Below are 17,500 nucleotides of genomic sequence, written 5' to 3'. Positions count from 1 at the left end.
TAAAATTTCAGTTTTCAAAAAAGAAGAAAAAGAAAGTCGGAGTCTGGTGCGCACCAAGAGCTCTGTTGTGAAAATCCCATTATGAGAGACTTAGAGTCTTTGTCCAAGTTGAAGACTGATCTTTGTGTGTCTTTTTTCTTGTGCAGGTTATTAATCTGTACCAGATGACTGCAGAGATGTGGGAGGAGAGAATAACGGTCTGCTACGCTGAGCACAGGGGCAGAACCAGGTCTTGTACACCCTAGACTCAGACTCAGACAGCTTGCCTACTCATTCTTGATGCATATTGCTCAGAGAAATGACATGATTTAATGAATAAAGTTTAACAATTTTACTGTTTCCAAAGTATACCTAATTATTAATTAATATTAAATCAGAAATTAAGTAAATAAATTTAATTTATTTTAATTCAATTTAATCACTTTACTGTACATTAAAATCACTATATATATTAAATTAAAATGCATTAAATTAAATTAAACACTTTAAATTAAGTTAAATTGCATTAAATTAATATAATTTCATTTAATTAAATTGCATTCAATTACATTACAATAAATGACTTTTAAATTAAACATATTTTAAATTAAATCACTTTAAATATCATTAAATTAAATTGCATTTAATTACTTTAAAATAAAATTACTTCACTTTTCAGGATACCAGATAGTATATGTATTTAGACAAATGTTTAGGAATAATTTATTATTATTATTATTATTAATATTAAGCTTATTAAATAAAGAAATAACATATTGCTCAAACATATTGCATAATTCTTCAGTCAACAGCAAATCTGTGTTGATTCATTTCCATGTAGATCAGACTGCTGTTCTTGGTCAGAATCGGCTGTAAAATGGAGCAGACTTTGTTGCTAATGAACTGTTTGGATCTGCAGTTCAGTTAAAGCACACAGTCACACAGGTGTGGTTTAACACAGTATTGTGCACTTCAAGTAAACACCCTCACAAGATAAAAATTGCCCTGCTTCCTTAACCAGAACAAGGCATGGTGTCGCTCTGCAAAACAAACATAATTGGTCCACTGTGATGACCAAACTAACTTTCTTTGTTGCTTTGGTGCACATTTAGGGGCATTTCCTTTTTTTCACTTTCTACTTGCGCTTGACAGCACTTCAGATCTATGGATGGTAAATTCTGCCAATTTTAAATAAATCAAATAAACCATGGAAATTAAAATGAAAACCAGATTAACAATTTAAGTATAAAACACTGTTCACAAAATATCTGCCAAAATGTAAAAAATTGTTTGATTTTCATTTTCACTGTGACAACACATCATCTTTGTCAAATCGATAATTAAAATGAAGTTGCGTATTTAACATTTTATTTTTACTGCATTTATGCATCAAGACTGAAAAATAAAAATCTAACACAATTTTTACCAAACTTATTATTAATGGTCACACTATTATAGTGATGCAATTCAAATTAAAATGTAAATTTAAGTTTTTCTTTTATTGACACTTATTTCAGTTTTCATTTTCATCATCATCCTGTATGCAAAGCCTATGCTAATCAGTGGGAGGGGCGTATTCATGTGACGACGAGTGTTTTCAGAGGCTGAGGGCAGGAGCACAGTTTTAATGGATAGGACAGCGTGAGTTAGTAATGTTACAGAAGTAAAATGGCAAAACTTGTTAGTTTTATGTGAAACATCTGGTGCACTGGTACAGCAAGAGGAACAGAGGATGCAGGATAAACTAATCGGCAAACATTCATTACGCAGCAAGAGTCACGGGCATCTTCGATGGCAAGAGAAACTGCATGCGTAATTGAGGCAGGCCTAGTGATGAATTTGTACAGTATGGTGTTTTAGGTCTAGTGACATTAACAATTTGTTTTTACTAAAATCTTTGAAAGACAGCTAAATTAGCTCGGTAAAGTTGGTTTTAAATTTGATCCTCACCAAGCATTCGCGCATGCATTGGCCACTTTATTAGGTACACCTGTCCAACTATTTTTTTTTTTACGCAAATTTGTAATCAGCCAATCACATGACAGCAACTCAGTGCATTTAGGCATGTAGACATGTTCAAGACGATGTGCTGCAGTTCAAACTAAGCATCACAATGGGGAAGAAAGGTAATTTAAATGACTTTGAATGTGGCATGGTTGTTGTTGCCAGGCAGGCAGGTCTGGGTATTTCATAAACTGCTGATTTACAACCATCTCTAGGGATTACAGAGAATGGTCCAAAAAGAAATAAAATATCCAGTGAGCGGCAGTTCTGTGGGAGCAAATGCCTTGTTAACACCAGAGGTCAGAGAAGAATGGCCAGACTGGTTCAAGCTGATAGAAAGGCAACAGTAACTCAAATAACCATTCATTACAACCGAAGTCTGCAGAAGAGCATCTCTGAACACAAACACGTACAATCTTGAGGCGGATGTGCTACAGCAGCAGAAGACCACACCGGGTGCCACTCGTGTCAGCTAAGAACAGGAAACTGAGGCTACATTTTGCACAGGCTCACCAAAAATGAACAATAGAAGATTGGGAAAACGTTGCCTGGTTTGATAAGTCTCAATTTCTGCTGCGACTTTCAGATGGTAGGGCAGAATTTGGCATCAACAACATAAAAAGCATGAATCCATCCTGCCTTGTATCAATGGTTCAGGCTGGTATTGGTGATGTAATGGTATGGGGCATTTTTTTTTGGCACACTTTGGACCCATTAGTACCAGTTGAGCATCATACCAACGTCACAGCCTACCTGAGTATTGTTGCTGACTAAGTCCATCCCTTTATGACCACAGTGTACCCATCTTCTGATTGCTGCTTTTAGCAGGATAACGCCTCTTGTCACAATGCGGAATCTTCTCAGACTGGTTTCTTGAACATGACAATGAGTTCACGGTATTCAAATGGCACAACAGTCACCAGATTTCAATCCAATAGAGCAGGGGTTCTCAAAATTTTTCATTCTAGGACCCACCTAGGCAAGTAAGTCAATCCCCAGACCCACCATAATATTTTAATATGAAAAAATGGGTAAAAAAAAACAAAACATAAAAAAACTCATTTACAGAGCAGTTTTTTTTAAAGAATAAATGTAATATATATGAATAAATGAATAATAAGTTTTAAGAAGAATACATTTACAGTGCAATACTAAAAGGCTTGTGTAAACACAGTTGTGTTAAGATTCTAAGATTGTAAGAGGAATAACAGTACTGAGTTATACTTATTTACAAAGACACATACATTTTAAGAACTGAAAAGCTTAAAAGAAAGCAAAGGAAATGTATTAGAGAGAAGGGTGTGCCTGCTTCTTAGAAAACAACATACCTAATCTAGAAGTTATTCTGGACAGACTGACATGCATGTCTTCTGATGGCTGTAGGTAAGCGGTATAAAAGGGCACTAAAACTTTAAGAGCAGCAGCTCCTCGGTTGAAGTATTCCTTGGCAAAAAACACCCAGAATTGCCCAAGATTTTTTTTGACTGTCTGAAAAGAAGTTGAAGGCTCCTGTCTAAAGCCACGTCTATCAGCTCCTCTGCAGCTAAAAATGAGGCTCGAAGTGCTTTTTGTGGGATGCTGGCTGTGCCTGTGATCATTTTTTGTTGATGAAGATACTCTTCTTTTTTTTAGAAGAAAATATGATCGACCTTTGTTGAAATGTGCAGAATGTTTTGTTGTCAGATGCCGTTTAAGATTTGATGGTTTCATGCTAGCACTTGCAAGCTTTTCTAAGCATAAAAGACACTGCGGGACTTCCAATCGAGGTAGGACTGATCATATTTTCTGTGTGCCTACTTTTTAGATTTGGTTTGATCTGAAGGCGTATTAGTAGGTTGCGATGCCTTTAGTTTTAAAAACTTTTCTATTTTGCCAAACGCTTTGTGGCTTCAGTCGTGAATGCTGGATGTTACAGACATAGATACGAGACGGTTCAACACAAGAGAATCGAAATTAGTTCATTCATTGAACGCAGATTCAGACTGTTTCAGCTCATGTGATTTAACTTAAATTATTCATTTAAAAAAAAAAGAATCATCTCTAAAGAGTCGTTCGCTCATTATCGCACTGGTATTGATTCACCGTAACGTAAATATACCTGCAGCTAAGTGACTTTGCGCGACCCACTAGTCTGCAATAGAGCACCTTTGGGATGTGGTGTCTTAAAAGGTTTAAAGGCCCTGCCTTAGACAGATGTTAAAGGCCTCTGACAATAAAAATACAAATTCAAACTAAAACCATACTCAAATAACCAACAAAAAATAACCACAGACTCTATAGGATGAGACTAGCTGGAAATAATCAGTGTTGGAAATGCAATAAAGAAGAGGGTACTTATTTACACATGATCTGGGAATGTTGTCTAGTTTACCCATTCTGGTGTAAAATTTTAAGAATAATGGAGGATTGGCTAGGCTGTGAGTTACTTGTAGAGCCACGGCTATGCATTCTTAGTGATAAATTAGTGATAACTAATATAGGTAAAATATCCTTTATTCTTCTCAAAATTGGATGCATTACAGCGGCTAGGATGATACTACGTAACTGGAAGTGTCCCAGAATGCCAGAAATGAAGGAGTGGATTAATGGGATGATTGAAATTGCATCATATGAGTGTATGCTGGGGAGATTGAACAATGAGGGAGAAGTACATAGAAATTGGGATAATCTTTGGCAACATTTCAAATTAGGATAACTGAGTATGTACATTCAAAGGTACCACAACCTTAATTTCCATATATGTTTGCTATACATTGTTATTCTTTGTTGAATTTTCTTGGTGTATGTGGCTGAATATGTAACATGTATCATATGTAGTGTAGGGTGAAGTGTGTTCTTTGTTCTTGGCTGTTGAACAATAAAAAAAGTTGAATCTCAAAAAATAACCACAATGCTCTCAAAAAGCCTAGTGATACCTTTGCATTCAGTCGTGCTGCTCCTGCTGTCTTTAAAAACATGAAAAGTTTGCACTGCCTGCTCTCTGTTTGTGTTTTTTAACAAGTCTTGTTGCTTGTAGACTTGTGAAGGTGGTATAAAAAGTATGCTTTTAGTATGCTATTTTTAATGGGTGAGTTTACAGCGATCTCATGTGTGTTTGTTTTCATAGCCACAAACACTTACAGTAAGACACACTGTATGACCTCTGGATTCTGCACTCCAAGTTTGTCAAGTCTCATTAAAGCCCTGCGGTGGAATAGATTTTATTTTGTGTCTAATCATTTATCCTCTCTCCTTTTTTTTCGTCTTCTCTCTCTCTCTGCCTCTCTCCCACGTTTTTGTTTATTGTGTGCTGCAGAGATGAAGCAGAGATGGAGTATTTAAAAATAGCTCAGGATCTGGAGATGTATGGGGTCAATTACTTTTCCATTAGGGTAAGAAATGCCTCCGCTGCTGTACTAAGTAACAATCCTAGATGCATCTCTCGACAACTAAAGATTTTAGAGCCAGACACTTTTATTATTGTGTGCAGTTCCTGTATTATTGTGTGTAATAAACAACCCTTTTATTATTGGTTGCATAATCACCGTCTAACCTGTTTGGAACTTTCGGTAACACTTTACTTGAAGAGGGTGTGTTTATAAGACTCTCATGAAACCTTTTTGACCATGATGTTCAACATAGGCTCATTCTGGATATGTACCCCTATATACATTTCTGGAGATTGTGAATTATGTAGCCAAAAGAACGTATGGCTGCATTTTGTCTTTGAAACGAATGCTACGGGGGCGGTATGACGCAGTTCTTTTTCACGCTTAACAGCTGACCGCTTACCTCCGTATGGCCTGCTTTCCCTGCTGTTACCAGTGTGTCCAGTGGCTCGCCATATACGTCGGTGGACTTGTGAGGTGGAGCAGAGTTGACTTTGGTGACAGGTTTAGAGTCTTGCGAAGAATGATTACAGAAAGCAGGTGAGACAAAAATAAAATGCAACAAATAAAATAGACAACTAAATAACAGGTTGAGAATGTGGTAAAATCTGAAATTGTGGTAAAAATCATGCTGCCTCAAGTGCTTTTTTTTCTGGATTGCTTTTCAAAACTCTATCGGTTGGTTTTAGGGAAGTTGGTGGGCGCTGGTCAATCGGAGCTTTTGAAAGCGCTATCATATGAGTTTAGGAAAGAAGGAAAGTGGGAGAATCAATCAGTCAGTTGACAGCGGCCTCTGATGGATTTACGCGAAGAGAGCAGGAGAAATTAGAGATCCTAAATAGCAAAAACAGCGGCCTCTAGTGGATTTGTGAAAAATAAACTGCAAAAAATAAAAAAATAAACGTACCTCCTGGGATGTATTTGGCGCTCTCCAGAAATGTATGTAGGGACACATTTTAAGAATGAGTCTGGGTTGATGATGTTACACTTGAGATTTTTACATGCTTATTACAACTGTCATTAAGTGTCATTAGCTCATGTCATTTTAAATGCAAAGGTGACATAAACAAATACATCTTTGTCATGGCAACTTGACATTACCAAGACAATATAACTAATTATAAATACATAAACTCATTAATAATATAATAAACAAATATTTAATGGCAATTAATGACATTAACAAATTAAATTTGTATCACTGTAGCTGAGATCAAGAAAAATATTAATGATATTTTCTAAAGTTCGTGACAATTATAATGGCCCGTGACAATAATGTTTATGACAGATTTATGACAGGTTAAGATAAAGACAGGTTTTATTCATTTGTCAAGTTGTCATAAAGGCATTTTCAAACAATAGCCATGTTTCCATATAAAGATGCAAATTAAAATAAAATTGTGTAAAATTGGAATATTGTATGAAACCTTTGCAAATAAAGAACCGCTTCCATCCAACGAGTCCAAGAGAACAAAACCGTCACTTCCTGATAAAACTTTCCACCAATTTTGTCACTACATGATCTATTGAAGCAAAATCACATGACTTTTTTTGATATGCATGCTGGGATTTATGGTAAATGTACTTCCATCGTAGTTTATGCACACTTTTTCCTTCTTTTTTTTAAAATATATTTTTAGTGCAAAAACATGTCAGAAATTAACATCGATGAATAAGATAATCATTCATGTAATTTGAATCCTGACCCCCACATGAAAAATTATAATAACAATAATAATAAATTTGTAATAATAAATAAACAAACAAATAAAATAATAATAAAGGAAATAAATACAAAATTATTTTACAAAAAGGCAGATTGCTCACAATCTTTTTGCCCAGGCTGAGTCTAACAGACAGGATTTTAGTCTTAGCAACCTAGAGGTTCCTGGATTATCAAAAAAAAGGGTCTCAGGAAATGTTAAGGTATATCATCGAGACTCTGTTACCAATTCCTTGCTCCTAATCGAAATGTACATTTAAAGATGGCATTAAGCTGCCGCCTAATCAAGTCGCAGAACTGCTGTGTAAGAGGACAACTACACATACAATGATAGAAAGATCCACTGTCTGATTTACATTTAACACACTGCTCAAACAGACCTGGATTAATTTTATATCTAACCTCAGGTGTAATAAACATTGTCTATGTAAAATTTTAAATTGTCTACAAGCAAAAATTGAGGCTAGGAGCACATCTTTCTCTTATCGAATTAAAAGGTTATCCTACTCAGTTGTGCGCATATTGTTTTATGCATATTTTCAAAATTTATGTACATCTTGATGTTTCCTTACAGAGATTATTTATGCAATATTCCAAAAGTGCATAAAAATAGGTGGATGGAAGTGCAGCTAATGTCATCTTTAAATTTAAAATGACATTTTTGAGCTAATGACTATGACAGTTGTCAAAAATTCCCTTAATATTCAAGAAATACAGTACATCATGTCATGGTTATAAAAGTGTCATAACAGTCTTATGAACACCACTTTCATAAGTGTTACCAAACCTTCTTGAAATGTTCGTACAATGTTGTTTCATTGTTAATAGCCATGGTAATTTTCTCATGATTGCAAAATAAATTGGTCTTTTTTTATATATCTTTAAGAATAAAAAGGGAACCAGCCTTCTGCTTGGTGTTGATGCTTTGGGCCTCCACATTTATGACCTGGACAACAGACTGACGCCCAAAATCTCCTTTCCATGGAATGAGATCCGAAACATCTCCTACAGCGATAAAGAGGTGCTCATTGAATGGACAATTCTACATTTTTACACCCCCTGCTTTATGCTAATAGGGGATTAATGGTGTCTTTTCTCCGTAGTTTGCAATTAAACCTGTGGATAAGAGAGCAGATGTCTTCAAATTCAACTCTTCAAAGCTCAGAGTAAATAAACTGGTGAGTATTTTTTTTGTTTTGTTTTTTTAATTCTGTTTTGGGGGGGTGAAGTGATGTAATGCTGTGATCAGTTTTGAAATGGTCTTACTAAGCCACTGTGATGTACCTTGGTGGTTAACCTTCATGAAAGGGTTTTGTTTTGACCCTGAAAAGAGACATAATTCATAGCAAACTAAAACCTTGTGTTTTCAGTAAGGTTGATTTTTTTAAAAAATTTTTTTATTTATTTATTTTTTTTACAGTTACTTTAAAGAGATACAACTATTTAAAATATTACGTTTAGGGCTGGTATAGAATTCTGATGGTTTAATAACCTTGAATAAAAATATTACGATATCACCATATTGGAATTGCTGCTCTAAAATATGTTATTTTTTAAATGTTTGGGGAAAGAAGCAACGTTTTTTCCGATTGAACACACACACACACACACACACACACACATACATGCATACATACATACATATATATATATATATATGTGTACACACATATACATACATATATATGTGTGTGTGTGTGTGTGTGTATATATATGTATTAGGGGTGTCAAAATGAATTCTTTCTTCCGTGCACCGCCATGAAGACAATTCGGTATTGGTTCAGTAATTATCATAACCGGTTAGTGTTCTGACGTCATTTATCTCATATGCGCTCTGTCGCAAGGGAGGCGATCGCGAGTATTTACAACGCTCCAGCGCGCAAGAGCCGATCGCAACCGTTTTTGTTGAGGGTGTGACCAATCCAAAATGGGTGTAAGAGAACTAGACAAGGATTAGAAAGTGAGCGGGATATTTATACTTGTTTGTATTATTTGCTTTAAATGCTTGTGTTGTTTAAATGTACAGTTTATATTCTGACTGCTTGTATTAAATGAAAAAATTGTATTACAAAAAGTATATAAATATAAATATTCATACATTTTTATACAAGAATTGGTGCTGTGAAGAAAATATAAAACTGTGTATGAAAAGCACCGTCAATGCACCGTGATGCACCGAGATATCGAATTGAACCGAATCGATGGCATGATAATTGTAATCGAATCATAAGACCAGTGTAGGTTCACAGCTCTAATATATATATATATATATATATATATATATAGAGAGAGAGAGAGAGAGAGAGAGAGAAACAAATTGTAAATATACTGAATATTATTGTTTTTATTACTGTTTTATCCTAAAAATGTACAGTTAAATAATATACAATATGAATAATTAATATTGAATAATAATATAATATATTGAATATTAATGTGATAAATTGAATAATATGATGTATTGTTGATATTATATTTAATGATTATATATAAATATCATCTTTTTTTTGTTTTTTGTTTTTGCTACTACTACTATTTACTGTGTGTACTGTTTTTATTTTTTTATTGTAAACTTTATAACTGCTTTGGCAATACATTTGTAACAATTGTCATGCCAATAAAGCAATTATTGAATTGAATTGAATTGAATTGAATTGAATTGAATTGAATTGAATTGAATTGAATTGAATTGAATTGAGAGAGAGAGCGATAAAGAGAGAGATATATATTAGTGCTGTCAAAATTAGTGCGTTAACGCATGCAATTTAATTTAAAATATTTAACGCGTTAAAAAAAATAAACTGCTAAACTGGAGAAAGTGACTGTAAAAGTGACACATATACTGATGTTGTGAATTGTCTCTATTTACGCTTAAATTAGTTTTTACACAGGGCATTTTGCATGTTTCCAGATTCTCCAGCTGTGCATCGGGAACCATGATCTCTTCATGAGGAGACGCAGGGTTGATTCATTGGAGGTCCAGCAGATGAAGACTCAGGCTAGAGAAGAGAAAGCTCGCAAACAGGTCTGTAAGAAAGTGATTGCATGATAAACTGCTAAAGAGAGAGAGAGAGAGAAATAACAAATCAAATAAAACAATATTTTATGGGCTCTGGTTTTCAATGAGTTTCTGTCTTACAGGATAAAAAGAAAAGCAAGCAAAGAAAGTTGACAGAAGTAAAATATAAAAGCAAATTGAGAAACATTAAAATGATCTGACAAGAGCACTGAAGATAAGCAGACAGCTTAAAAGAGAGAATTAATAATTACTTTTTTTCTGTTGACAGTCTAGCTAGTTCTAGATGGCAAATGATCAATATAGTGTAGGAAAAAAAGCATCCATATTAGTTTTTCATGATTGCTTTCTTTGTAGGTAAATAATGTTCACTAAATATAAACGTTTTCAGTAAATGTGCTTTTTGAAAGAAACCTCTAATGTTCAAGTCTGCATTTATTGCTGTTATTATTCATGTTTTTTCCCCTTAATAACACTTTAAGGAATTGTATGTTCAAAAGAACAGCGTTCATTTGAAAAAGAAATCTTTTGATACATTGTAAAAGTCTTTCATCTAACGTTTGGTACTTTTATTTCATACTTGCTAAAAAAAACATTCATTTCTTTAGTGAAAATAGTGCATTTTTAACCCAACTGTTGATTTTTGTCCAAATTTGATCCCATGCTGATTAAAACAATCCAGCAATATTAGAGTAGATTATTGTTATTATTACTCTTTTTTTTTTTAAATAATTATCTCCCAGTTGGAGGTGGAGGAGTTTAAGTATCTTGCGCTTTTGTTTACGAGTGAGGGAAGGATGGAACGTGAGATTGACACGCGGATCGGTGCAGTGGCAGCAGTAATACGGTCGATGTAATTGTCCGTTATGGTAAAGGAGGAGCTGAGCTGAAAGGCAAAGCTCTCGATTTACTGGTCAATCTACGTTCCTACTCTCACCTATGAAGCTCATGACCAAAAGGACAAAATCTCGGATACAAGCAGCTGAAATGAGTTACCTTTGCAGGGTAGCAGGGTGGACTCTTATAGATAGGCCTCTTTTCCAATTGTGTGAAAATGTAGTGGGCGTGGCCAACCTGTAATCTCAATCAAGACTGACCAATAGAAAAAGGCCTTTCATGCTGAGGGAAGATACCGCCCACTGAGCTGCAGCCTTCAAAACTTTTCAAGAAAGCAAAATGAATGAATGCACAATGAAAAATGTGGTGCTAACTGCATGAAATAGCATTAGTTTATTTATCATTTTTGTTTTATCAATGACACATTTATTTTTTATTAAATGTTTTTTTTTTATTTTTTGGTTTTTTTTTTAATTACAATGTACCTAATTTTAAACTAAAACTACATATGTTTGTTTGAATAATAATGACACAAAATTAACTCCAGCGGGTTGGCGGTTCATTCCGCTGTGGCAACCCCAGATTAATGAAGGGACAAAGCTGACAAGAAAATGAATGAATGAGTGAATTAACTCCAGCATACATGGGTTCAAAACTGTGTGTCATAAATGACAGCAGAACAGACAGCAAAAGTAATGAGTGTGCATTGAAAATTGTGGTAACTGCATAATAGGACAATAGTTTTTTTTGCAATTTAAAACATTTTATTATCACTGACATAATTTTTTATCATTTTTTTTATTAAATGTTAAATTTTTTATTTTTTAATTACTATGTGCTTAATTTTTCCCTAAAACTAAATATTTTTGATTAAATAATAAACAAAACTAACTCGATACAAAATGGAGTAAGACTAAATCATGATGATATTTCTCGTCGAGGTGAAGAGTTTTCTCGTGGATTGTGATGTTATAATGGAGCGTGAGGGTGAATTTAGCACTGAAGATTGGAGGCAGGATTGGATTTGAACTGCACATCAAGTGCTTTGCACACACCTAAGATCCCAGGCTGGCCTCAGAGTTGCGCGTCACTCATTTGCTTGTGCAGCTGAGTGTGACATAATAGTTATTTTCACTGGAGTTCAAAGGTTGCTGATTCCAAAAGCAAAGGCTGCTACAACTGCAGCCACACATTAACCATGGCTCATAGAATACGATGGGATAGCACTTCAGATGCTTAAAGCCTTAATCATCATAAACACTAATCACAAAACACAAAAAGTAAGATATGTGGAGTATTTCTATTTCAGTCACATTAAAGTGCAGTACAGGCATGTAAACGCCGTAATCAGACTATTAGCATTGTGTTGGACTTTTAGCTGCATTTTATTGTCATCATCACCAAACACACGTTTATGTTGTCCGGGAGAAAACTGGAAGCTGTTGCTGAATGGTAAAACCAAAAATGACATGATCACAATGAGTAGAGTTTATAGCTAAATATTAGCAGTGTTTGAATAATTCATTACATTCATTCATTCATTTTCTGGTCGGCTTAGTCCCTTTATTAATCCGGGGTCGCCACAGCGGAATAAACCGCAAACTTATCCAGCACGTTTTTATGCAGTGGATGCCCTTCCAGCCGCAACCCATCTCTGGGAAACATCCACACACACTCAATCACACACACTCATACACTACAGACAGTTTAGCCTACCCAGTTCACCTGTACCGCATGTCTTTAAACTGTGGGGGAAACCGAAGCACCCGGAGGAAACCCACGCGAACGCAGGGAGAACATGCAAACTCCACACAGAAACACCAACTGAGCCGAGGCTAGACCCAGCGACCTTCTTGCTGTGTGGTGACAGCACTAACTACTGTGCCACTGCGTCGCCTTAATTCATTACAATAAATGTAAAATATCAAGTTGATTAAAAAAAAAAAACTAAATGGTTTGGCATTTTGTGTCTTTTTTTACATTTTTTTAATTCATATTTTTTATTTTTAATAAATTTTTTCTCAGTTGAATAAAATACATTTTTTATTCATATATTGGCAAATACTTTGCTAATATTTAAAATTATGTATTATAATTATAATAAAATTATAAATAATGTATAAACACTATTTTTCATTTATATATTAGCAAATGATTTTGCGATGTTTGCATGTCCTTTACTGCATAGAATTAGTATAAATAGAAGTAAAATAACATTTATTCGAGTCCTCTTATAGAGTGTAACATTTTACGGCAATAATCTGTAAAAGAAAACAAACAAAAAATTCTGCTATTAAAAATATTTTGTTGAATGATAGTGTCTTTTTTTTGTTGTTTTTTTTAATCATCAATAGTCAATAGAGCTTATGTTTTAGTGTTGAAAAATGCTACAAATGCTTGCAGTTTTAGAAAACATCATACTGCTTTAAAGAGCTTGAAAAGTGTCGAATATTGTCTCCTCGCTAGTAAATCTTGCATTTATTTTTTTTATTTATTTTTTTCTGTTGCACCTTAAGGCACCTTTAACCAAGTGCTGGATTTTTGATCCACTAAAGCCATTTAGCAGCAGTGCAATCGTGGTGAAATCCGGATGTGCTTTTTGCACCTCTCTGCAGATGGAGCGGCAGCGGCTAGAGAGAGAGAAACAGTTGCGTGAGGATGCAGAGAGAGCGCGTGATGAACTCCAGAGGAGACTCATTCAGTTACAGGACGAAGCTCACTTGGCCAATGAAGCACTGGTGAGAAACTGCATTAAATATACTTTCACAGGTCGATCAGTTCTAGCACTTTAGTATGTGGACTACTGGACCCATGCTGAATGAGCCACATACTGGTTTTTTTAAAGAGTGATAAGGTTGTAAGGAAGATTTTAAGCTTAAGATTTTTATCCTAATGTATGTTCTGTACCAGCTAAATTAGATTTAACATATTGTTTTATTGGATTAACCAGTCATAATAAACCTGTAGCAATATGTCAAAACTATAGTAAAAATAGTTCTAAAAGTAAAAAAATGTATTAAATACAATATTATTACAATTATAAAACAGGTAAGTGATATTCTAAGTTGATCTCTCTTGTATTTTGTAGTGCTGTATTTATACCATAGTAGTGTATAAACCGGCTGGTAGTGTTTGCTTTGCTTTGGGGGTAATTGTTGTGATCTCCTGATTGCAACTGAGAAATTCTGGGAAATCTCTAGTCTAGACTGATGGCATTTCATGCCGTTCAGCCTTATAATCTTAAAATGTGAGCAAAAATCACCTGCTTTATCATTACTCTAGACATTACGCTAGAGAATCATTCAAACACTAGCTCTTAAGTGACATTGGTGAATTAGTAACGATTTCTTCTGTTTTGACGGTCAGCTGCAGATGTGAATAAATTGTGTAAGAAAGTAGTTCCTCTCACAAAAACATTGATTTTCTTTTTTTATATACACGATTGTGCCGTCAAACTGTTGTATAAACGCAATATTAGACGAGCAGCAGTGCGATACGGCTGTTTATCGTCAGTGGTGGAACACTTAGGCCCTCGCCCTGCAGCCTCAAGCCTATGCATGCCTCCCACTAGTGCCGATTTACAGCCATATATATGCATTTTGCGACAAGATAAGCCATACACACATAGCTGTTAGACACTGTTCTCTGCACCCATCGAGTCAGTAAAGGACCACTGACACGCATCTCCTCCGAGTGCACACACACCCGTCATCATCATCACCGAACACATATATTTATATTTATACACAGTATAAGGCAATATTTCTGTTTTATCTCTTCACTTCCACATGATATTTTGATAAGGTTGTAAGGAAAATTTAAAGCTTTACTTTTATCCTAATGTATGTTTTGTACCAGCTATATTAGATGTAACATTTTGTTTTATTGGATTAACCAGTCATAATAAACCTGTACCAGTATGTCAAAACTATAGTAATAATAATTCTAAAAGTAAAAAATTGTATTAAATACAATGTAATTACAATTATAAAACAGGTAACTGATATTCTAAGTTGATCTCTCTTGTATTTTGTAGTGCTTTATTTATACCATAGTAGTGTATAAACCGGCTGGTAGTGTTTGCTTTGGTTTTTTTGGGGTTAATTGTTGTGATCTCCTGATTGCAACTGAGAAATTCTGGGAAATCTCTAGTCTAGACTGATGGCATTTCATGCCGTTCAGCCTTATAATCTTAAAATGTGAGCAAAAATCACCTGCTTTATCATCACTTTAGACATTACGCTAGAGAATCATTCAAACACTAGCTCATCACATTGGTGAATTAGTAACGATTTCTGCTGTTTTGACGGTCAGCTTCAGATGTGACTAAATTGTGTAAAAAAGTAGTTCCTCTCACAAAAAGATTGATTTTCTTTTTTATATACACGATTGTGCCGTCCAACTGTTGTATAAACGTAATATCAGACAAGTAGCAGTGCGATACGGCTGTATATCGTCACCGGTGGGACACTAAGCCACTTGCCCTGCGGCCTCAAGCCAATGCATGCCTCCCACCAGTGCCGATTTACAGCCATATATATGCATTTTGTGACAAGATAAGCCATACACACATGGCTGTTAGACACTGTTCTCTGCACCCAGGGGCGCAAAAAGGGGGTATGCAGTATATGCGGTGCATAGGGGCGCCACACATGGGGGGGGCGCCATTGTGCCAAAACGATTTTTGAAATTATCCTTATGAAAAGTTTTAAATAATAGAAAATAAATGTTTTGTTAAAAATGTTTATTTTGCATTTTACACTAGTGTAATATTGTATTTTATTAAATAAAAAATTATACCATGAGTTTCATACGTTGGCACACATGTTTTGATTCAAAATCATTTAACACAATAACATGCAGTCACACAGCCAAATATAGTTGGATTGGTGGGGGGGCAAAACTTGAACCCGCATACCCCTCAGTAAATGTGTAGTTGTGCCCCTGTCTGCACCCATCGAGTCAGTAAAGGACCACAGACACGCATCTCCTCCGAGTGCACACACACCCGTCATTATCATCACCGAACACATATATTTATATTTATACACAATATAAGGCGATATTTCTGTTTTATCTCTTCACTTCCACATGATATTATTAGACGCAGTGTTCAGATCACATTCTGAGGGTGTTTTGGCTCTTGTAAACAAAAGAAATTTGCCATCAGGGCTTTTGAACTGCTATCAGTGTGCGTCCCACTGATATGTGTGTTTCTCCCAAAGGGTTCAGTATCTGTGCTCAGCATAGCGCTAATTCATATAATTTTCTTCCAGAGCTCAGACTAGCAGAGGTCTTATTATTATTAATCAGAGAGTTTCATATCCTTGCCAGTCCTGACTTCTCCTTCTCTTGCTTTCTGAAATATTTATGTATGAGGTATTTTTTTCCACATTCCTTTCTAAAAGTAGATATGTTTGGAGAGATATATTTGGGAAGAAAAGGCCGACCTAGTGACATGTTTTCTGTAGTGCAAATGACGTTAGCTTTATGTAACAGTTTTTTTTTGGTCTGTCTCAAAAATGCTGTAGAAATGCTTAAGCTACATAGAAAAATTCAGATGGCTTGCATTATTAAAAAATGCTGTATTGCCACAGTATTCTGAACTTTAAAATCTAATGTCGCTGTTCAAAACCAGAGCATCAGATTAACCAAAATAACCAATTTGCATTGTAAAGCATGCGTTTTATCTCTTCTCAGTTGCGTTCAGAGGAGACGGCAGATTTGTTGGCGGAAAAGGCACAAATCGCTGAGGAGGAGGCCAAGCTTTTGGCTCAGAAAGCGGCTGAGGCTGAACAGGAGATGCAGCGTATTAAGGTTAGTGTGCATTTATTTACACCGGCTGCTCATAGAAGATCATTTGGGAGCATTGAGGACTGATCCTGCACTGAATGGCTCTCTATATAAAGGTGACAGCCATTCGCTCTGAGGAGGAGAAGAGACTGATGGAGCAGAAGATGCTGGAGGCTGAGATGATTGCGCTCAAGATGGCAGAAGAGTCTGAAAGGAGGTAATGTCACACATTTTTTTGGCATATACAGTTAAAGGTAAAATTATTAAAGGAAGAAATTTAAAAACAGTATTTCCCATAATATTTTTTCTTCTAGAAAAAGTCTTATTTGTTTTATTTCGGCTAGAATTAAAGCAGTTTTTAATGTTTTTAAAAATACTTTAAGGTCAATATTATTAGCCCCCTTAAGTAATATTTGATATTTTTCAATTGTCTACAGAACCAACCACTTGTACAAATGATTTGCCTAATTACCCTTACTTGCCTTGTTAATCTAGTTAAGCCTTTTAATGTCACTTTAAGCTGAATACTAGTATCCTGAAAAATATCTAGTAAAATATCATGTTCAGTTATTATGGCAAAGATAAAAGAAATCAGTTATTAAGACAAAAAAAATGTAATAATTATTCAGAAATTAATGAAAACAAACTAATGAAAATCAGACATTGCTTTCCAATTGTGGTTTTGTAACTGGGAGTGACACTGGACAAAGGATGTGCGTATCCAGGCCCGAGTTGTAATCAAATACACAGGCAGATGATCAGAAGGCAGGCCACAGACAG

General features: G+C 35.1%; 2 protein-coding genes across 11 annotated transcripts in view; both read left to right on the top strand.

The window, feature by feature from the left end:
• Positions 1 to 17,500, top strand: part of fbxw8 (F-box and WD repeat domain containing 8) — a 309,097-nt gene that overhangs the window by 149,550 nt on the left and 142,047 nt on the right. The window lies entirely within an intron of this gene.
• nf2a (NF2, moesin-ezrin-radixin like (MERLIN) tumor suppressor a) overlaps positions 1 to 17,500 on the top strand; it is a 90,637-nt gene that overhangs the window by 50,665 nt on the left and 22,472 nt on the right. For all 10 annotated transcript variants that reach the window (XR_015490340.1, XM_087252230.1, XM_087252224.1 and 7 more), the window contains 8 exon segments: positions 147 to 229; positions 5,279 to 5,354; positions 7,961 to 8,095; positions 8,178 to 8,252; positions 9,986 to 10,099; positions 13,543 to 13,665; positions 16,628 to 16,744; positions 16,837 to 16,937. Coding sequence is in view for 9 of the 10 variants with exons in the window: in XM_087252230.1 (XP_087108356.1) it covers positions 147 to 229; positions 5,279 to 5,354; positions 7,961 to 8,095; positions 8,178 to 8,252; positions 9,986 to 10,099; positions 13,543 to 13,665; positions 16,628 to 16,744; positions 16,837 to 16,937 (824 nt within the window). In the remaining variant the exon portion in view is untranslated.

The sequence above is a fragment of the Danio rerio genome, chromosome 5 (genome assembly GCF_052040795.2).
Source record: "Danio rerio strain M-AB ecotype USA chromosome 5, GRCz13ab, whole genome shotgun sequence".
Classification (NCBI taxonomy): Eukaryota; Metazoa; Chordata; class Actinopteri; order Cypriniformes; family Danionidae; genus Danio; species Danio rerio.
This window is presented reverse-complemented; position numbering and strand designations above follow the sequence as displayed.